This window comes from Staurois parvus, unplaced genomic scaffold (genome assembly GCF_062004578.1).
Source record: "Staurois parvus isolate SC_StPar_1 unplaced genomic scaffold, SC_StPar_1.0 ptg001220l, whole genome shotgun sequence".
Taxonomy (NCBI): Eukaryota; Metazoa; Chordata; class Amphibia; order Anura; family Ranidae; genus Staurois; species Staurois parvus.
The window spans coordinates 968,864-988,762 of record NW_028319016.1 but is presented as its reverse complement, the minus strand read 5'-3'; the positions used below and the strand labels follow the sequence as shown (position 1 = coordinate 988,762).

Sequence of the window (19,899 nt, the reverse complement as noted above, 5' to 3'; positions counted from 1 at the left end):
TAGCAGGTAGGGGTCAAGCAGAAGTGTAGTCGGTAAACAAGCCAAAGGTTTGTTTACCGACTACATTTCTGCTTGACCCTTACCTGCTATATCTGCTGGATCCCGCCTTGCTCACATCTTGGTGGGGTGATCCTGAGGACTATAATCTGGTGCTAACAAGCAGCAAAACCCATCTCCACCATACACCAGTGAACACCAGTTAGTGCTTAGACCCCGCACCTCAGGTAAGCCCATGTCATCCTCCAGGGGAACCTGCTTGTGTATGTATCCTGCTGGTCAGAGAAGACCTGCTACAGCAACTGTTCTTCAACTCCTAGCCTAACCATGACAATAAGCCAGATGAAGAAACTCCGAAACGTGTCGGTTACCCTATTATATATTATATTATTGATTACCCTATATTATAAAAGTACTCTAAACTCTATCATCATTAGCATGGTGCCCTTACTGCTTTCTATATATTTGTTTTTCACTCAGGACCCCCTCCTTTTTTAAGACTATATTGACACATGGGAGCAGCCCAACATTGAACATTAGTAATAGGAGATGTAGCACCGCCTATGCATGTACTCCGAACCCAGGGGCGGACTGACTATTTGGAAACTCGGGCACTGCCCGAGGGCTCAGGGTCAGTAGGGGGCCCCATGAGATGCCCCTGGTACCTTTTTCATAGGCTTTTTTGAGTTTGGGTAAGGACACAGGGGCCCCATGATCCCCAATTGCTCGGGGGCCCCATGAGTTGTCAGTCCGCCCCTGTCCGAATCACATTAGATCAGTTAACTGAAAACACACTGACCAGGGACTGAACAATAAAAATCATCTCTCGTTTATTTATTGCAATAGCCAATCACAGTTTAGAAAACATATTGTAAGTGCAGTGGGTGCATATAACTCCAGGTGGTAGAAGATCATGACTGTTCCCTGCAGGGGAGAAGCCAATGGTAGGGGGATTGTTTCAAGGCTTCACAAGTGTGGCTTCCAGTGGAGACAGGAATCTGTGTGTGAATAGGAGGGCTCTAGTGGCTGATATGAATTTTAAAGTGCCGTCGATTATATGAGATTACAATATGAGATCCAGATTACAGGGACAGAGGAGAATGTCAAGACACACAGGAAAAAATTAGAATTGAAGGGATGAGAGAAAAAGGGAAGTCAATGAGAGACAGACGTATAAGAGTGAGACATAGGAAAATGGGATTGGGAAGACACATTCTGGAAGAGTGGTGGTAAAGGATAGGCCACACAGTGTACTGACAGCTATGCAGTAAAAGAGACCATCCTGGTTCCTTCTGGGCAACTGCTGGTTGGTGTGACTTCTCTACTTGTAAAGAAGATGGACCATGCTCCCATCACAGCTATTCCTCCCCAGCTTGTCACCTCCTTCCGCTACCAAACACCTGGCGAGAGGGAGGCCGGGTTGATATAGAGAAGAGACCGCCCCTGAGGAGTTTGGATAGTGATTGTCAGAGCAGTTCTCACGGGTTGTCACGGACTGCTTCCTGCGAGAGCGCAACTGCTGACGCAATTCCATAACTCGCTCTTCTTTCTACATGTGAAGAAAAGGGGATGGAAAAGTATGAAAAATATTACAAAAAGAAATACAGAGTAAAAAAATCTGTAAAGAGATGTGAAGTATTTCTGCCCTCTGACTTGACCTTTGTATGATTGTGTGCTGATGGGGCACCCTGCTGAAATACTCTTTCCTACTAAACGACCCTTCTCCTTCCCCCTCACAATCTCTCATGTCTTCTATACTCTGTTCTGCTGGAGGACTCTTCTTCTTTACTACCCCTAATCTCTAGTATTAATGTGGACTACTCGAGGACTATACTCCTTCCACTATCTAACACTCCTCTCCTGATATATTCTGCACTGCTGGAGGACTCTTCCCCTTCGCTATTTCCCATCTCCTGTAATACTCTGTCCTGCTGGAGGACTCCTCTCCTTCACAATCCCTCATGTCTTGTAATACTCTGTCATGCTGGAGGACTCCTCTCCTTCACTATCCCTCATGTCTTGTAATACTCTGTCCTGCTGGAGGACTCTTCTTCACTATACCTCATGTCTTGTAATACTATGCACTGCTGGAGGACATTTACCCTTCACTATCTCTCATCTCCTGTAATACTTTGTTCTGCTGGAGGACTCTTCTTCACTATCCCTCATGTCTTATAATGCTCTGTTCTGCTGGAGGACTCTTCTCCTTTGCTATCTCTGATGTCTTGTAATGCTCTGTTCTGCTGGAGGACTCTTCTCCTTCACTATCCCTCAAGAATTGTAATAGTAAGCACTGCTGGAGGACTCTTCTCCTTCACTATCTCTCATCTCCTGTAATACTCTCGACTGCTGGAGGACTCTTCTCCTTCACTATCCCTCATGTCTTGTAATGCTCTGTTCTGCTGGAGGACTCGTCTCCTTTACTATCTCTCATGTCTTGCAATGCTCTATTCTGCTGGAGGACTCGTCTCCTTTGCTATCCCTCATGTCTTGTAATACTCTGTTCTGGTGGAGGACTCTTCTCCTTTACTATCTCTCATGTCTTGTAATGCTCTATTCTGCTGGAGGACTCTTCTCCTTTACTATCTCTCATGTCTTGCAATGCTCTATTCTGCTGGAGGACTCTTCTCCTTTGCTATCCCTCATGTCTTGTAATGCTCAGTTTTGCTGGAGGACTCTTCTCCTTCACTATCCCTCATGTCTTGTAATGCTCGGTTCTGCTGGAGGACACTTCTCCTTTGCCATCCCTCATGTCTTGTAATGCTCTGTTCTGCTGGAGGACTCTTCTCCTTCACTATCCCTCATGTCTTGTAATACTCTGTTCTGCTGGAGGACTCTTCTCCTTCACTATCTCTAATCTCCTGTAATACTCTCAACTGCTGGAGGACTCTTCTCCTTCACTATCCCTCATGTCTTTCAATGCTCTGTTCTGCTGGATGACTCTTCTCCTTTGCTATCTCTCATGTCTTGTAATGCTCTGTTCTGCTGGTGGACTCTTCTCCTTCACTATCCCTCATGTCTTTTAATACTCTGTTCTGCTGGAGAACTCTTCTCCTTTACTATGTCTCGTATCTTGTAATACTTTATTCTGCTGAAGGACTCTTCTCCTTACTGATGTCTCATCTTTTATAATACCGCAGAGGAGGACTCTGTTCATTCTGCAATCAGATTCATGTCCTGTGGTTTAGTTTAGTATAACCCCTTCCCACCCAAGCCTAGGCATCCTTTTAATTGGGCTATGATGGAGATGGGAAGGCCTGCCTGATCACTTGACCACTGTGATTGGGTGTCACAGTGGTCACAGTATCAGAAGCCTGTCCTGTTGGCTCTTGATCATTACTAGAGACTAGGAGCTGTCTATGGCAGCTCAGTCACTGTGCTGGGAGTATGTTCTCAGCACAGAACCTCTTCCGCTCATGGATTCCTGTGACTGGCACATGGGCATTAAAGACTACCTGCTTTCCTGCCGCTGCACATATGCATTACTTGGGCAGCAAGAGGTATGTAGGCATAGGATTGTAATAGGGCTTTATTTTACATATATTTAACAAAGTTATATTAGATTTGATTTTTTGAGGAGTACAATCCTCTCGCTCACCTCAGCGATAATCCGGCCCAGTTCCTGGTTCTCCCGCTCCAACAGACGGGACTTTTCCTCTTCATTATTATTGGTGGAAGATCCCGTCTTCAGGGTATCCTGCTGCTCGGACTGCCACTCTCCCCGGGTGATAAGTCTTCTCATCTGGACAATGACATGAAGATCACACGTCAACCAAACACAGTCAAATGCTACAACTTGTTTTTTTGTTGTTTTAGATCTTAAAGCAATCCTGTCCTCAAGTTTAAAAAATGCAAAATGTAAAATAACTGAAACATCAAGTATTTGAGATGCGCACTTGGAATATTTTTCCTTCTCATAAGTTATGTTTTAATCGCTTGTTATGTGCTTTTGAAGAAACATTTTGACTTTGTCAGGAAGAGTCAATTCCCTAGCATAGCCCCTCCTGACATGTCGTAGCCTACTCTTCTAGGGGTGTCTATGCTGGCCCAGCTCCTCCACCCCTCCTCTCACCTCCCTCCTAAACCTTTATGTAGCTGCTGGCAAAAAAGCTAAATATTATAAATATACATAATTACTTATAAAATGTCACTTATACGAAAGCTGAACTCCAGGAAGAGCAAATATTACTACTGTAAATACAAGGACTGTATGTACTCTTCCTTGAATCTCGGTGTGCTTTGTATATTTCTCCCAGATCTGTGCCGTCATGCAGTGTGAGACTTTTCCTCTGTAATAAAGACTGCTCACTGCCAGGGGCAGACTGACAACTCATGGGGCCCCCGGGCAAGAGGGGATCATGGGGCCCCTGTGTCTTTGCCCAAACTCAAAAAAGCCGATGAAAAAGGTACCAGGGGCATCTCATGGGGCCCCCTACTGACCCCGGGCCCTCGGGCAGTGCCTGAGTTTCCAAATGGTTAGTCTGCCCCTGCTCACTGCTGCTCTCTCTCCTTGTACAGAGTGACTGGTCTTGTTTCCGCCCCCTTTCTGCAGGCAGCCTGTAGTGGGTGGAGCCTGTTGAGCCCCTCCTACAACTCTATTTTCTGAAAAGGCTATGTATAGCACTGTGATGATGTCACTACTACTTTAGCAGGTAATATCTAGGTTTGCATACAGTATAATTAAATATAATATTTATTTTATTGTAATATATTGCTAAAATCAGTCAGTGGATATAAACCCTTACTAAATTTTTGCTGTACCATGTATCATATAGAAAGGAAAAGAAGAAAAAAATGAAATAAAACAAATATATATAAATATATATATACATATATGCTGCTCAAAAAAGTTAATAGCTAGAGACCTCCAAACTTGGTGTGGCCTTCAGCTGCAAAGGGCGGGGCCAACTCAATATTGAACCCTACGGACTAAGACTGGGGGCCCATTAAAGGTCATGTGCGTGGAAAGGCAGGCGGCTCAATATTTTTGGCAATATAGTGTGTATATATATATATATATATATATATATATATACACACACACACACACACACTATGTTTGAATCCTTTTTGGCATCTCAGTGCTGCTGGTCTCCTGCAGCCTCTTTCACTCACTTCTTGTCTACATGCTCTCCCTCTGCCATCAGCTGCACATCATTCCTCTCCACTGACTTCTGATGATGATATGCTCATGCAATTGCCACTTACAGTCCGCAACTGGAGTGAATGTGACAACGTATGAACACAATTGGGAAACAAGGACAGGGTGTTGTCACCTTTTAACAGGAAGTGATTGAACAAGAGACTTTATAACCAGATCGCAAAAGATTATTTTAATAAAAGCTGCAGATTACAGACAATTTTGAAATTAAATTTTATTGATTGGGTTTACATCTATTTTACGTTCACAGAAGCCCCCTTTTTAACAGGGGCCTCCAAACAATGGCCTGTGGACCACATGCGGCCCACTACAAGGTTTTATCTGGCCTACAGTCTCTGCTTTTCCCTCCACAACAGAAAGGGGGATTATGATGTAATCCCCTCTTCTCTTCTCCATCTACACCTCCTCCCTTGGCCAACTGATACACTCCCACGGCTTCAACTACCACCTCTACGCTGACGACACGCAAATCTACCTCTCTACCCCTCGCCTCACCCCTTCAGTCCCCGCCCGAATCACCTGCCTGCTGAACGACATATCAGACTGGATGTCACTCCACTTCCTCAAATTAAACCTTTCCAAAACCGAGCTCCTAATTTTCCCCCCAGCCCATGCCCCCCCCCCACCCACCCATCCTCTCCATCAGGACCAACAACGCCATCATCAGTCCCACCCTGCAAGCCAAAGTCCTAGGTGTCACTCTAGACTCCAATCTGTCCTTCCAGCCCCATGTCCAATCGCTGGCAAACTCATGCAGACTCCACCTCCGCAACATCTCCAAAATACGTTCGTTCCTAACCCCGGACACTACTAAACTACTCGTTCACTCCCTTATTATCTCACGTCTGAACTACTGCAACTCCCTCCTCACCGGCCTACCTCATCGCAGACTATCCCCGCTTCAGTCTATCCTGAATTCTGCGGCCAGACTCATCCACCTTACCAACCGCTCCGTATCCGCCACCCCCCTCTGCCAATCCCTCCACTGGCCTCCATTCAGTGTCCTCCACCCCCCTCTGTCATTCCCTCCACTGGCCTCCATTCAGTGTCCTCCACCCCCCTCTGTCATTCCCTCCACTGGCCTCCATTCAGTGTCCTCCACCCCCCTCTGTCATTCCCTCCACTGGCTCCCGATTGCCCAACGCATTAAATTCAAACTACTAACACTGACGTACAAAGCCATTCATAATGCTGCCCCAAACTACCTCACCGACCTGATACCCAAATGCCACCCAACCCGTAATCTTCGCTCCTCACAAGACCTCCTACTCTCCAGTTCCCTGGTCTCCTCCTCCCACACCTGACTGCAGGACTTCTCCAGGACTTCCCCCATCCTCTGGAACTCACTACCCCAATCCATCAGACTGTCACCTACCCGCCTCACCTTTAGGCGCACCCTGAAAACCCATCTCTCCCCTCCCTCCTAGATTGTAAGCTCCAAGGAGCAGAGCCCTTGAACCCCTCGTGTATTGTATTGTTACTGTATTGTCTCATGTTCTGTCCCCCACTATAATGTACAGCGCTGAGCAAACTTTTTGGCACTATATAAACACTGTATAATAATAATAATGAGGTCTCTGATGGAGACCCTGGTGTAGGGGGGACTCTGATGGAGACCCTGGTGTAGGGGGGACTCTGATGTAAGGTCAGGCTCTGATGGGGGCACTGATATATGGGTATCCGATAGTTCTCAAGAAACAAAGGGGGATTTCTGATGTTAGGAGGGACTCTGAATGTAAGGAGATACTCTGATGGGAACCCTGAAGAGAGTGGTATCTCTGATGTAAGGTTAGGGAGGATTCTGATGGGGACCCTGATGCAATAGGGAAATTCTGGTGGGGACCTTGCAGTAAGGGAGGATACTTATGGGAAATCCGATGGGTCCCCTGATGTAAGGGGGGGCTCTGATGGGAACCCTGATGTAAGAGGGGGCTCTGAGGAGGAACCTGAAGAGTGTGGGATCTCTGATGTCAGGGGGCACTCTGATGGAGACTCTGATGTTAGGGAGGATTCTGTTGGTGATCCTGATATAATGGGGGACTCTGATGGGGACCTTGAAGAGGATGAGATCTTTGATGTAAGGGGGGGAATTTAATGTAAGGGGGGACTCTGATCAGGTCCATGTTGTAGAAGGGGGCTCTGATGGGGACCCAGGGGTGGACTGACAACTCATTGGGCCCCTGGGTAATAGAGGATCATGGGGCCCCTGTGGCCTTGCCCACATGCAAATGAAACCTGAAAAAAGCCTATGAAAGGTACCAGGGGCATCTCATAGGGCCCCCTACTGACCCTGGGCCCTTGGGCAGCGCCCGAGTGCCCCAATGGTCAGTCCGCCCCTGTGGGGACCCCTAGGTAAAGAGGGACTCTGATGTAGGGGGGGGGGGCTCTGATGGGAGCCCTGAAGAGAGTAGGATCTCTGATGTAAGGGGGGCTCTGATCGGGGGCGTATTTACCACAAGGCAAACAAGGCATTTGCCTAGGACAGCATTATATCAGGGGGGGGCAGTGCCGCCGCCTGGAAGAAGAGATGGAAGAAGGGATACAGGTGACATGAGGACCAGGTGGAAATCAAGAGAGGCTGAGGACTGCTTGACGGTGTATGTAGAGCCTGACTCTCGTTCCTGGGGATGTCCGAACTGTCAAAGTGATTGTCCTTCTCCCTCTTGCCGGGGGGGGGGGGGGGGGCTGGGATTGGTGTATGGGGTCAATGGCAGTGGAAGGCTCTCTCAGGTTTGGAGACAGGGGTGATGTTGGTCAATGTCAGTCCCTCTCCGCTGGGAAGGTGGGGGGGGTGTTGGTTGGTGTAAAGCTCTCTCCGTGGGGGAGGGGGGTGGCCAATTTTTGTGTCGCCTAGGGCAGCACAAAACCTAAATACACTACTGGCTCTGATGGGGGCTGTTGTTAGAGAGATTTCTGATGCTGACTCTGATGTAATGGGGAAACTCTGGTGGGGAGCCTTCAGTAAGAGAGGATTCTCATGGGAACTCTGAAGGGGACCCTGATGTAAGGGGTTACTCTGATGTCAGGGGGGACTCTGATGGAGACTCTGATGTTAGGAAGGATTCTGATGGTGACCCTGATGTAATGGGGGGGACTCTGATGGGGAACCCTGCGGTAAGGGAGAATTTTCATGGGAACTCTGAAGGGAACCCTGATGTAAGAGGTTACTCTGAAGTAAGGGGGGGACTCTGATGGAGAGTCTGATGTTAGGAAGGATTCTGATGGTGACCCTGATGTAATGGGGGGGGGGGACTTTGGTGGGGAACCCTGCAGTAAGGAAGGATTCTCATGGGAACTCTGAAGGGGACCCTGATGTAAGGGGTTACTCTGATGTAAGGGGGGACTGTGATGGAGATTCTGATGTTAGGAAGGATTCTGATGGTGACCCTGATGTAATGGGGGGACTCTGGTGGGAACCCTGCAGTAAGGGAGGATTCTCATGGGAACTCTGAAGGGGACCATGATGTAAGAGGTTACTCTGATGTAAGGGGGGGACTCTGATGGAGACTCTGATGTTAGGAAGGATTCTGATGCTGACCCTGATGTAATGGGGGGGACTTTGGTGGGGAACCCTGCAGTAAGGAAGGATTCTCATGGGAACTCTGAAGGGGACCCTGATCTAAGAGGTTACTCTGATGTAAGGGGGGACTGTGATGGAGACTCTGATGTTAGGAAGGATTCTGATGGTGACCCTGATGTAATGGGGGGGGGACTCTGGTGGGAATCCTGCAGTAAGGGAGGATTCTCATGGGAACTCTGAAGGGAACCCTGATGTAAGAGGTTACTCTGATGTAAGGGGGGGGGGGACTCTGATGGAGATTCTGATGTTAGGAAGGATTCTGATGCTGACCCTGATGTAATGGGGGGGACTCTGGTGGGAATCCTGCAATAAGGGGGGGCTCTAATGGGGACCCTGTTCTAAAGGGACTGATCAGACAGGGCAGGCTGAATGTATTTCTGTTTAGCCTTTATTAATGGCTCGCGTTTATTTGGAATTGTTTTGCTTTATTCTTTTATTATAAATCATATCATTTTGGTTAAAAAAAAAAACCATTCGTTTATTTACATTTTATTCCTTTGTGTATTAAACTAATTTTTTTTTTCAGCCTGCAAATTTTTGCAAAATTCTTGATGTGGCCCCTACACTGAACCGTCTGGGGAGCCCGTGCTTTGTAACACGATGAAGAGTGTAGTTCCCCTTTAAGTCAGAAAGGTGTTGTCACTGATCACTGCGCTGTGGTTATAAATAGCACTGATATGTACTGGGCTCCAGTGTGACCTCTGACCTCTCTGCTGGTTTCCTGGCTACAGGGATCCCCGCGGAGCTATACAAAGCACTTATTTATTTACTTTATAGCCAATATGATATAGGTAAAAGCTAATAAGCCATCGCCATGGCAACTGCAGCCTGTAAAAGATCTGCGCAAGTATCACCGGTATGCGTTCCAATGTTACCAGAGAGGTTAAGCCCTTTCTAAGTCAGTAATCGCGGCTCCGAAGGAACGGCCATCCCTCGTTAAGTGTAAACAACCCTAATTAGGAGCTCAAGTCTAATTAAAAAGAAGATATTGCATTACAGCTAAAACAACAGGCAGATAAAAAAAGAAAAGCCGTATAATGCAGCCGAGTATTCCTTTAGGCTCTTACCGTTGCAGGAGCTGGCCCTTAAAAGGGAACTAAAGTCCACAATACTTACCTCTTTTCCAATTGCCCAAAGCCCAGGAGGTGCCTTGCCACCACCAACATCTCCAGCATTCTCCTAAGATTCTACTAGGTGCTGGTCTTCAGCCGTCTTGATTGGCTGGTATGGGATGATGCAACTCCCATACATGCGCAGAGGTGCAGGAGCCGGACCTTAAGGGGGAGGTAAAATCCACAATAATTGCCTCTTCTCCAAGAGTTCAAAGTCCAGGAGGTGCCTTGCCACCACCAGCATCTCCAGCATTCTTCCCAGATTCTTCTATGTGCTGGTCTTCAGCCTTCTTGATTGGCTGGTACGAGATGATGCAACTCCCACACATGGGCAGCTCAAAGCCCAGGAGGTTCCTTGCCACCACCAGCATCTCCAGCATTCTTCCCAGATTCTTCTATGTGCTGGTCTTCAGCCGTCTTGATTGGCTGGTACGGGATGATGCAACTCCCATACATGCGCAGGGGTGCAGGAGCTGGACCTTAAGGGGGAGTTAAAATCCACAATAATTGCCTCTTCTCCAACAGTTCAAAGCCCAGGAGGTGCCTTGCCACTACCAGCCTCTCCAGCATTCTTCCCAGATTCTTCTATGTGCTGGTCTTCAACTGTCTTGATTGGCTGGTATGGGATGATGCTACTCCCATACATGCGCAGGGGTGCAGGAGCTGGACCTTAAGGGGGAGTTAAAATCCACAATAATTGCCTCTTCTCCAACAGTTCAAAGCCCAGGAGGTGTCTTGCCACCACCAGAATCTCCAGCATTCTCCCCCAGCTTCTTCTGGGTGCTTGTCTTCAGCCATCTTGATTGACTGGTGCGGGATGATGCAACTCCCACACATGTGCAGGAGTGCAGGAGCTGACCCTTAAAGGGGAACTAGAGTCCACAATACTCGCCTCTTCTCCAACAGTCCAATCTTCGCAAGGTGCCTCAATGCCACCAGCATCTCCAGCATTCTCCCCAGCTTCTTCTGGGTGCTTGTCTTCAGCCATCTTGATTGGCTGGTTCGGGATGATGCACATCCCACACATGTGCACGAGTGCAGGAGCTGACCCTTAAAGGGGAACTGAAGTCCACAATACTTAACTCTTCTCCAACAGTCCAACAACTGATAGGTGCCTCGCAGCCACCAACATCTCCAGCATTGTCCCCAGCTTCTTCTGGTTGCTGGTCTTTGGCTGTCTTGATTAGCTGGCACAGGATGATATAATTCCCACACATGCACAGGAGTGCAGGTGATGGCCATTAAGGGGTACTAAAGTCCACAATACTTACCTCTTATCCAAAAGTCCAATGTCGCGAGGTGCCTCTATGCCACCAGCATCTCCAGCATTCTCCCCATCTTCCTCTGGGTGCTGGTCTTCAGCCATCTTGATTGGCTGGGTTTGGGCTGATGTAACTCCCACAAATGCGCAGGAGTTCAGTCATCCCGGGAACACAAGCACCGTGCATGCACAAGTCAGTGTACACTTTAACGAAGACTGCGAGCAAGCAGGTCGGTTTATTTTACTAGAAGAGACACAGCAGGTAGAGGAAGATGACCAATATGAGGTCATGCCTTGAGTCCTGACTGGTCTGCTTATTCAGAGGACCACCATGACAGCCAAGCAAGTCAAATTTTCAGACGGAAGAGCTCGGCCTTTATATTTATTTCACAACAGGTTTCATTTTGTAGTATCTCCCTACTTGCTATACCTGTTGTTTCTCTAATTGCGTTCATTAATCTTTTATTTCCTCACTTCCTTCATTTGCTTTTATTTTTCAAGATTGTTCTCTAAGGGCCACTAAGCATGAATTATAGTTTTATTCCAGAACCTTCATGGCTAAGTGAAAAAGGATTCATTAGTTTATCGGTGCTGAACAAAACGTAAAACAAAGGAGATAGACGCTATAAAGCCAAAAGTATTTGGACACCCCGTAATAATTGAGTTCAGGTGTTTCCAGTGAAATGTACTGTTAATGGGTCAAAATGCAGACGTTTTTGATTTTTGTGGGGCTTCCAACCTTTGTTGGAAACACTTTGTTGGAAACAAAGACGTTGTAAGAGACCACCCGGCGGTACCACCAGCGCTCCACTGAATAGGCGTCCCCAGAGCACAGAGTCTAAGTCCCAGGGCACTTGTTCACCAGGGCCCCTGATGGTGGGGATGGACTTGGAGCACCCTGAGACCAGGTCGTGGCTACTGGGTATACCAGTCAGTGGTAGTGGTATACGCCGGGGGCTCCCACGGAGGAGAGCCTGATATGAGGAGGTCTGAAGACCCCGCTGAGAGGGATCAATGGATGGCTGAGCAAGTGCAAAGTCAGGCAGGCCGGGTCGGTAACTAAGAGGACGGTGCGGTACAATGCAGCAGGCAGAGAATAGTCGGGTTACACGCCAGGTCAGCAACAACAGGTCAGATCCAATAGGGGGCATCCAGGAGAGAGGTCAGGCAAAGCAAGGGTCAGGACAGGAGAATATAGCAAGGTCAGGTACAATCCTGGTCAATAACTTACAAGGCACAGGTTCGCAGGTTTAGGAATACAGGGAAGACCAGAAGGCACTGAATGACAGCTCAGGTCCATTTAAATATCCCGCCCTACGCTGTCATTGGTGCCGCGCACGCGCGCGATCTCTACTGCGCATGCGCGAACTCGATTGCCGTGGTCGGCCAGGTCCCAGTGCCCGCGTCCCTGCACAGGGCGGTGCACTGCGCCGAGCCCAGCGCTGCGGCGATCCCTGACAGACGTTTTTGATTTTTGTGGGGCTTCCAAACTTTGTTGGAAACACTTTGTTGGAACCAGTTTGAAGAAGGCACATCCAGCTCAATAAAGTCATAGTTTGACCAGCTTGGTTGAAAGAAAGCCAAGTGGCTTCTACCCCTGCCTTCAACCTCATTGAATGCCTTTGAGATGACATGGAACACCGATTGTGAGCCAGGTCTTCTCATCCAGTATCAGTACCTGGCCTCACAAATGCCGAAAGGAACACAAATTCCTACAGACACTCCAGAATCTCAGGGAATGCCTTCATCAGAAGAGTGGTGTAGCTGCAAGTTAGGGGACAACTCCATATTATTGCCCAACGTTTTGAAATGGAAAGTTCAACAAACTTATGTAGTCGTGATGGTCATGCATCCACAAATGTATGCCTTTATTCGTCTTCATGAAGGAAACTCAGAAATGCAAAGCATACAGATGTCACTAGACCAGAAAACTTCCTTTGGGGAGTTCTGGTGACAACTGGTGGCAACAGATTTCCTCTTTAGAGATATTTCCTCCCATTTACTGTGCTCCCAGGTTAAAAGATGAAGAAACCTGAAAAGGGTTTTTCCCATTCCCTACTCTATACAACACAAAACAAAAATAAACAGATATACTCTGCAGTTAAGGAACTTGTTTTTTTCTTCATTGTCCATGTGGTTTCTCACTACCATAAAGCTCTACGAGAACCTCAGACAGAATCAGTTTTAAATGACCATTGGATCCCAGCTCATGGTGTTCCTTACCTTAGGTACGAATAGGACAACTAGGGTGATGTAGGCCGAAAAGACGATGGCCAAAGATGCAAATGCAAAGGAGGCGTCCTGTTGACTACTGAGGATCATGGTGACTGGTGCAGTTATTAGACACAAGACCTAGAAAAAAAGGTATTCAAAAAAGGAGGTTATCAGAGCAGAAGAAAGCCTTCATTGCTGGAGTTGGTGTGTGGTGGGTGAGGAGCACACTACTACAGTCATATGAATTGATGATTATAGGCTCAGTTTCTATTGGTAGTCAAGTAAATATACAGCGAACACATATTGGGCAATCAACAAACCTCCTTCTTCGGGACTATCTGAATCGTAAAGACACACATTTTATTTAAGATGGTCCTCACCCACCACATACAAATGACATGATTCAGACTGCTCACGTAGAAAGAACTATTTCAAGGTGGGGTCCTTTTTAACTAGGATCTGCTGAAGTGTTGGCGTGCCAAAGAAGCAGTACTCAGAGATGGCGTAGTCCAAATGTAACAGCATGGACCAGGACAATGCTTTGATGGGTCTCAGAGACTCCATTCTTTAGGACTCAAAGTTTGGAAAGTAGTCAAGACCTATACGCTCTGAACTCTTGTGCTTGTGTGAACAAGATATAAGGCAGCAGAAAACAGAGGAAAAAGCAGTCTGGTTCCAAGACACAGAACTCCAACCTCTGGATTGCCTTTATCCTCTTTAACCTCCCTAGCGGTCTGATTATGTCCATATTTCTGTGCTCAAAGCGGTACATTTTTTTGCATGGAAATATGTATTATTTTTTATTGTAGGCCTGTAATTTTTAGGAATAACTCACTGAAATCTGTCCGAACAAGAGTCTAGTAAACATCCCGGGTATGATAAAATTTGAAACACGAAATCATAAATTATAATTGAATAAATAATCATACAAAATAATAATATAATAATAATAAATTTAATTCAATAATGTAATCAAACCAAAAACACTGAAATTTGAAATATAGCGCCAAGTTCACACATTGCTGAGCAAAGTCGCAGAATCGTTTTCAGTGTCTGATGAGGAATTTCCCCCACGAATCATTATCACTCAATTCTGCAAGTGGTTCTGATTTACTATCACTGTTCTCTAGCCGGTCTAAAACCGCTTTTGACCTAAAGGGACGCTTTTTGGACGCCATGGACGTTTCTCAGTTTCAAGGCAGAAAGAACAGTAAAAATGCAGGCAGGGCGCCGGACAAAGCACTCGGGACAAAATGTATGTGAAATGGTTTGATACAGGAATAGTATGTGATTTTAGTGTATTTAGTGAATGTCACTTTTCTGTCATTTTCAAATTTCCCGCCGTTCCGTCCCCCGTACGTCCCGATGTCTCAGGGGATGGAAGCCAGAAGACAGATGCCGGCATCGGCCGGAGGACATTGCCGGGGACACTGCAGGAGGGACATCGCAGGAGCGCAGGACAAGGTAAGAGAAGAACAGATCGCGGAGCAGCGCCTCATGGAAAGCCCGAGTGTAGCTCAGGATTACCGCTTGTGGTACTGAAACTTTACCCCGAGCTACACTCGGGAATACCACCAGGGAGGCTACACTGTTATTAAATTTCAACCATTCCATTTCTGAGTACTTATTTTTTTGGTGACCTACAGATCCACAGATAGCATTTATGACACATGACATTACTCATTAGGCTCTATTATATAACTATGCCCTAAATGGTTGCACTGCTGGAAAATATTGGGCAGTTTGTTATACCCTGGAGTGTTGTTTTCCTGGTAATTTCTTGAATTTGTGTGTTCTTCACACGTTTGTATGAGTTTCCTCCCGAAACATACTGATAGTTTATTTCCAACTAATCTAGGAATAGGTTGTGTGTCTCTAAGAGTGCACTTTGGCTGCTGTGGGTGGTTTGTGTTGTACTGAGGTCACCATTTCTGAAACTTACTGCTACATTGTATATGGCCATCCCCACTGCACGGTGGTCATTGATCTTCTCCGTGGAGACACTCTTTGTCTCGTAGGCAAGGAATATACCGAGCAAAAGAAGAAGGCCCTTGGAACCGTACACAATACCTAAAGAAAAGGAACAGCGAGGAGGTTGAACATGTAAGGTATGATGTGCCAGTGACTGGGGATATCAAGAGGCAATTTTCAATCTAAAGTATATCATAACACAGAGATGCAGAACATAGAGGACATACCAGAAAGATTTATAAGAGAAGAGATTAGGAAATTATGGAACTCACCAAGCCAAGTGTTCATCTTCACAGAGCTACAGTGTTCCAGCTGAGGGAGGATGAGGACATCTAGGTCTCCACGAGGCTCTTCTTTAGTAAATTCCTGTAATTATTATAAATATTATTGTCAATATTACTATACCTAGCATATACAGTATACTATATGGCAGCTATGTTCAAGGTCTGAGAGCTGAAGAGAGCCTGGCGTCGCAGACAAGACCCTTGGGGCCCACAACACATGTCAGACTTTTATTAAACACTAGAACCTCTGTACAGTTCTGCTGTATTTTATTCATACAACTTATAGCAAAAAAAAAAATCACCTGAAGCATGGGTACAGCCCTGAGCAGCTTCATTTCTGTGCAGGGGCGGACTGACCATTTGGAAACTCGGGCACTGCCCGAGGGCCCGGGGTCAGTAGGGGGCCCCATGAGATGCCCCTGGTACCTTTTTCATAGGCTTTTTTGAGTTTGGGCATGGACACAGGTCCCATGATCCCCTATTGCCCGGGGGCCCCATGAGTTGTCAGTCCGCCCCTGTTTCTGTGTTTAGGTGGTCAATCAGGGGACAGTAAAACAGCCGCTCAAACATCTTATTTTACCACCCCCTGGCTGCCCGTGTGAACGAACCCTCCAGGTAATTTCATGGAAACCCAGGTCATTATTTATATTGGAGTTCAGAAAACAATTCCTGAATTAGATTTTTTTTTTGGGTGCATTTCCCCCCTCTGTTCACTTACCTCAATAGTCCTCTGCAGAGGATCCACAATCTGCCAGATCCCCAATGTGATGACATCCAATCCCAGCAACAAAGACACGGTACTATACAACTTCCAGGGCTCCAACGTCTGAGATAGCTGGGAAGAAGACATACAAAACTCTCAGAACTGAAATCCACATTACACATTACAGAATCCTGCATGATCCAGACAAAACTCAAAAACATCTATACAGTGCTGAGAGATATGATGTTAGTAACCCCTGAGGGCTAATCCAGATAAACATTCTATAGGTCACGGCAGGCAACCTGGAAGAGGAGATCTACCTTAGAGGCTTGGAATAGACCAAAGATCAACAGGGTGCAGCACATTAGTGAAGCCCCATTACAATGTAAAGATGGTTGAAGAATTCAGGGATCAGTAGTGAGTTTTGCAGAGGTCAGTAGTATGTAACGCAGAGTGCAGGGGTCAATAGTAAGCACCACAGGCGTCAGGGGTCAGTGATAAGTAATGTGGAATTCAGGGGTCAGTAGTAAGTAATGCAAAGGTCAGGGGTAAGTAGTCTGTAATGCAGAGTGCAGGGGATAGTAGTATATAACCCAGAGTGTAGGGGTCAGTAGTATATAACCCAGAGTGTAGGGGTCAGTAGTATATAACCCAGAGTGTAGGGGTCAGTAGTTAGCAATGCAAAGTAGAGGGGTCAGCAGGAAACAATGCAGAGCTCAGTGGTCAATAGTAAGTAATGCAGAGTGCAGGGGTCAGTAGTCTTTCACACAGAGTGCAAAGGTCAGTAGTAAGTAATGCAATATTCAGGGATCAGTAATGAGTAATGCAGAGTGCATTAGTCTGTGTGTGGGGGTCAGGAGTAAGTCACGCAGAGTACAGAGGTCAGTAATATGTAATGCAGAGTGCAGGGGTCAATAATAAGTAACACAGAGTGCAGGGGTCAGTGGTAAGTCACACAGAGTACTAAGGTAAGTGATATACACTCACCGGCCACTTTATTAGGTACACCTTGCTGGTGCCAAGAAAATCTCCCCCACACCATTGCACCACCAGCCTGAACCGTTCATACAAGGCAGGATGGATCCATGCTTTCATGGTGTTTACGACCCTACCATCTGAATGTCACAGCAACCAGTCCACCCATTCTCCTCCGACATCAACAAGGCATTTTCATCCACACAACTGCCACTCACTGGATATTTTCTTTTTTGCGGACCATTCTCTGTAAATGGCCACTCATTACAACCAAGGTATGCAGAATACCATCTCTGAACACACAACACTTCGAATCTTGAAGCAGATGGGCTACATCAGCATAAGACCACACCGGGTGTCACTCCTGTCAGCTAAAAACAGGAAATGGAGGCCACAATTAGCACAGGCTCACTAAAATTGGACAATAGAAGATTCCAAAAATTTTTTACAATTTTGTGGATGTTGCCTTAAAAGTCCCAATGTAACTTAAAAGGAACAAATAGTCTGTGCTCTAACAAAGAGTTCAGAGGTCTTGAATAATTAATGCACAATTCAGAGGTCAGGAGTAAGTCATGCAGAGTGAAGGGGTCAGTTGTATGTAACACACATCTCACGTCACAAAAATACCTCCTTGCAGTACAAACATGTAGACCCCAACCTAAAATAGCACCTAGTACAAATTCCCCATCCCACCTAAAAATGTACTCACAGCCTCCGGATGCAGTGGTGCCTGGCACAGTAAAGGAAATCCTCCAAGGCCTCCCCTCAGCTATGACACTTCAGAGTCCAAGAAAAGTCTAGGACCTCCCTCGGCTGTGCAGTATCTATGGCTTGGGAGCTGGTGGTTTGGGAGCCCACTGTGGGAGCCTTCCCTGGCCAGTGGAAGCCAGATAGGCCATATAGGTTCCTCGGGTTGTTTTCTGGTTATTTATAGAGGTCGATGGGCAGGACTCTCCACATCCATGCGCAGGAGAATTATTCTCAGACTCATCCACCTTACTAACCGTTCTGTATCTGCCATCCCTCTCTGCCAATCCCTCCACTGGCCTCCACTCAGTGTCCTCCACCCCTCTCTGCCAATCCCTCCACTGGCCTCCACTCAGTGTCCTCCATCCCTCTCTGCCAATCCCTCCACTGGCTTCCCATTGCCCAATGGATAAAATTCAAAACATCCGCTCCTCCCATGACCTCCTGCTCTCTAGCTCCCTTGTCACCTCCTCCCATGCTCGTCTCCAGGACTTCACCAGAGCTTACCCCATCCTCTGGAACTCTCTACACCAATTTATCAGACTATCGCCTACTCTGTTCACTTTTAGGCGATCTCTGAAAACCTATCTCTTCAGGGAAGTCTATCCTGCCCTCAGCTAATAATGGAATCTTCTACTCCTCCTACCAGTCCATCCCCCACAGTTACTACCTTTTGTACCGCTAGCCCCTCCCTCTTAGATTGTAAGCTCCAAGGAGCAGGGCCCTCCTTGTGTATTGATCTGTATTTTTGCTGTATTGTCCCCCATTATATTGTAAAGGAATTTTTTAAAAAAGCAATCTACTGAGCTCCCGAGCGCCCCTGATGACGAAACATGTTGGGTGGAGCCATTTGACATCATCGCGCACCGAAACGTGGCGGCCATCTTATTGGTTTGAAACTATCTTTTGATGTTTATGGAGACATGCTGTTTTTATGAGTTGATGATGTACGTGCATTACTATTTTATCCCTCACTCTTAGATTGTAAGCTCCCAGGATCAGGCCCTCCTAACCCTCTTGTATTGAACTGTATTTTTGCTGTACTGTCCCCCATTATATTGTAAAGCACTGAGCAAACTGTTGGTGCCATATAAATCCTGTATAATAATATCGATAGGTGGTGGTTTGGGCAAGAGCTGATGGCACGGCAGGTTTGCGATCGATGAATCACATGGCCGTAACCAATGGGTAGATCTCAAAACTCTTGTTTGCTGATCCCCGTTATATGTCCTAACTTGCAAAACTGACCATACATGTGAAAAATTCCATTCAATTTTAACCCTTTTTCAATCCCTCTGAAAATCTAAAATGAAATGAACGGCATTCGCCAGAAACTAAGCGAGCTACTCACGAGTTCAATCGACCACCAGAGTTAGGTCAATCGTGAAGTCGAAACTGAATTATGAAATGACAGCTTCAATGGAGAAGGAAAGATGTGTTTAAATTGAAACGGTATAAAAAATGATGGCAATCTCATAGAAAGGGATTGTATTTTGCCCCGTTCGATAAGGCTGAGTTCAATTCCATCTCCTTGCAGGCGATGAAATCCACCTTATTTCTTGTCCTTCATTGCCCTGAATGCTCACGTACGGCCAGCTTTAGTCTCTATACTACCAGGCCGGCATGTGGTCTGATCCCGCCAGGATGGCAAAGTGACTCTAACTAACATGGACAGGCAACACATCCTTGCGGAGCCCGACCCCGGGACCCCGATGCACATCTCCTGTAGCTTTCCTCTGCCTGTTATTAATCTCTCGGGAATCCATCAGGGAAATTACTTCACGTACAGACAGATTATTCCACCGTTTCCACTCTCGCCTTCACAAAGGAATCTGCAATTAATGTCAGAGTCTTTGTTTTTGTTTTTTAAAGGGACTTGGAAAAAATTGGTTTC

The 19,899-nt window shown here is 46.5% G+C and overlaps 1 protein-coding gene across 3 annotated transcripts in view; it reads right to left on the bottom strand.

Moving 5' to 3' along the window:
• Window positions 1–803: 803 nt before the first annotated feature.
• The window catches only part of GABBR1 (gamma-aminobutyric acid type B receptor subunit 1), a 291,334-nt gene continuing 272,238 nt past the window's right edge, over window positions 804–19,899 (bottom strand). For all 3 annotated transcript variants that reach the window (XM_089660238.1, XM_089660239.1, XM_089660240.1), the window contains 6 exons: window positions 16,299–16,415; window positions 15,569–15,662; window positions 15,268–15,395; window positions 13,335–13,463; window positions 3,596–3,739; window positions 804–1,546 (listed from right to left, as the gene is read on the bottom strand). In XM_089660238.1, the coding sequence (XP_089516364.1) occupies window positions 1,319–1,546; window positions 3,596–3,739; window positions 13,335–13,463; window positions 15,268–15,395; window positions 15,569–15,662; window positions 16,299–16,415 (840 nt within the window). In that variant the 3' untranslated portion in view covers window positions 804–1,318. The remainder of the gene's footprint in view (window positions 1,547–3,595; window positions 3,740–13,334; window positions 13,464–15,267; window positions 15,396–15,568; window positions 15,663–16,298; window positions 16,416–19,899) is intronic.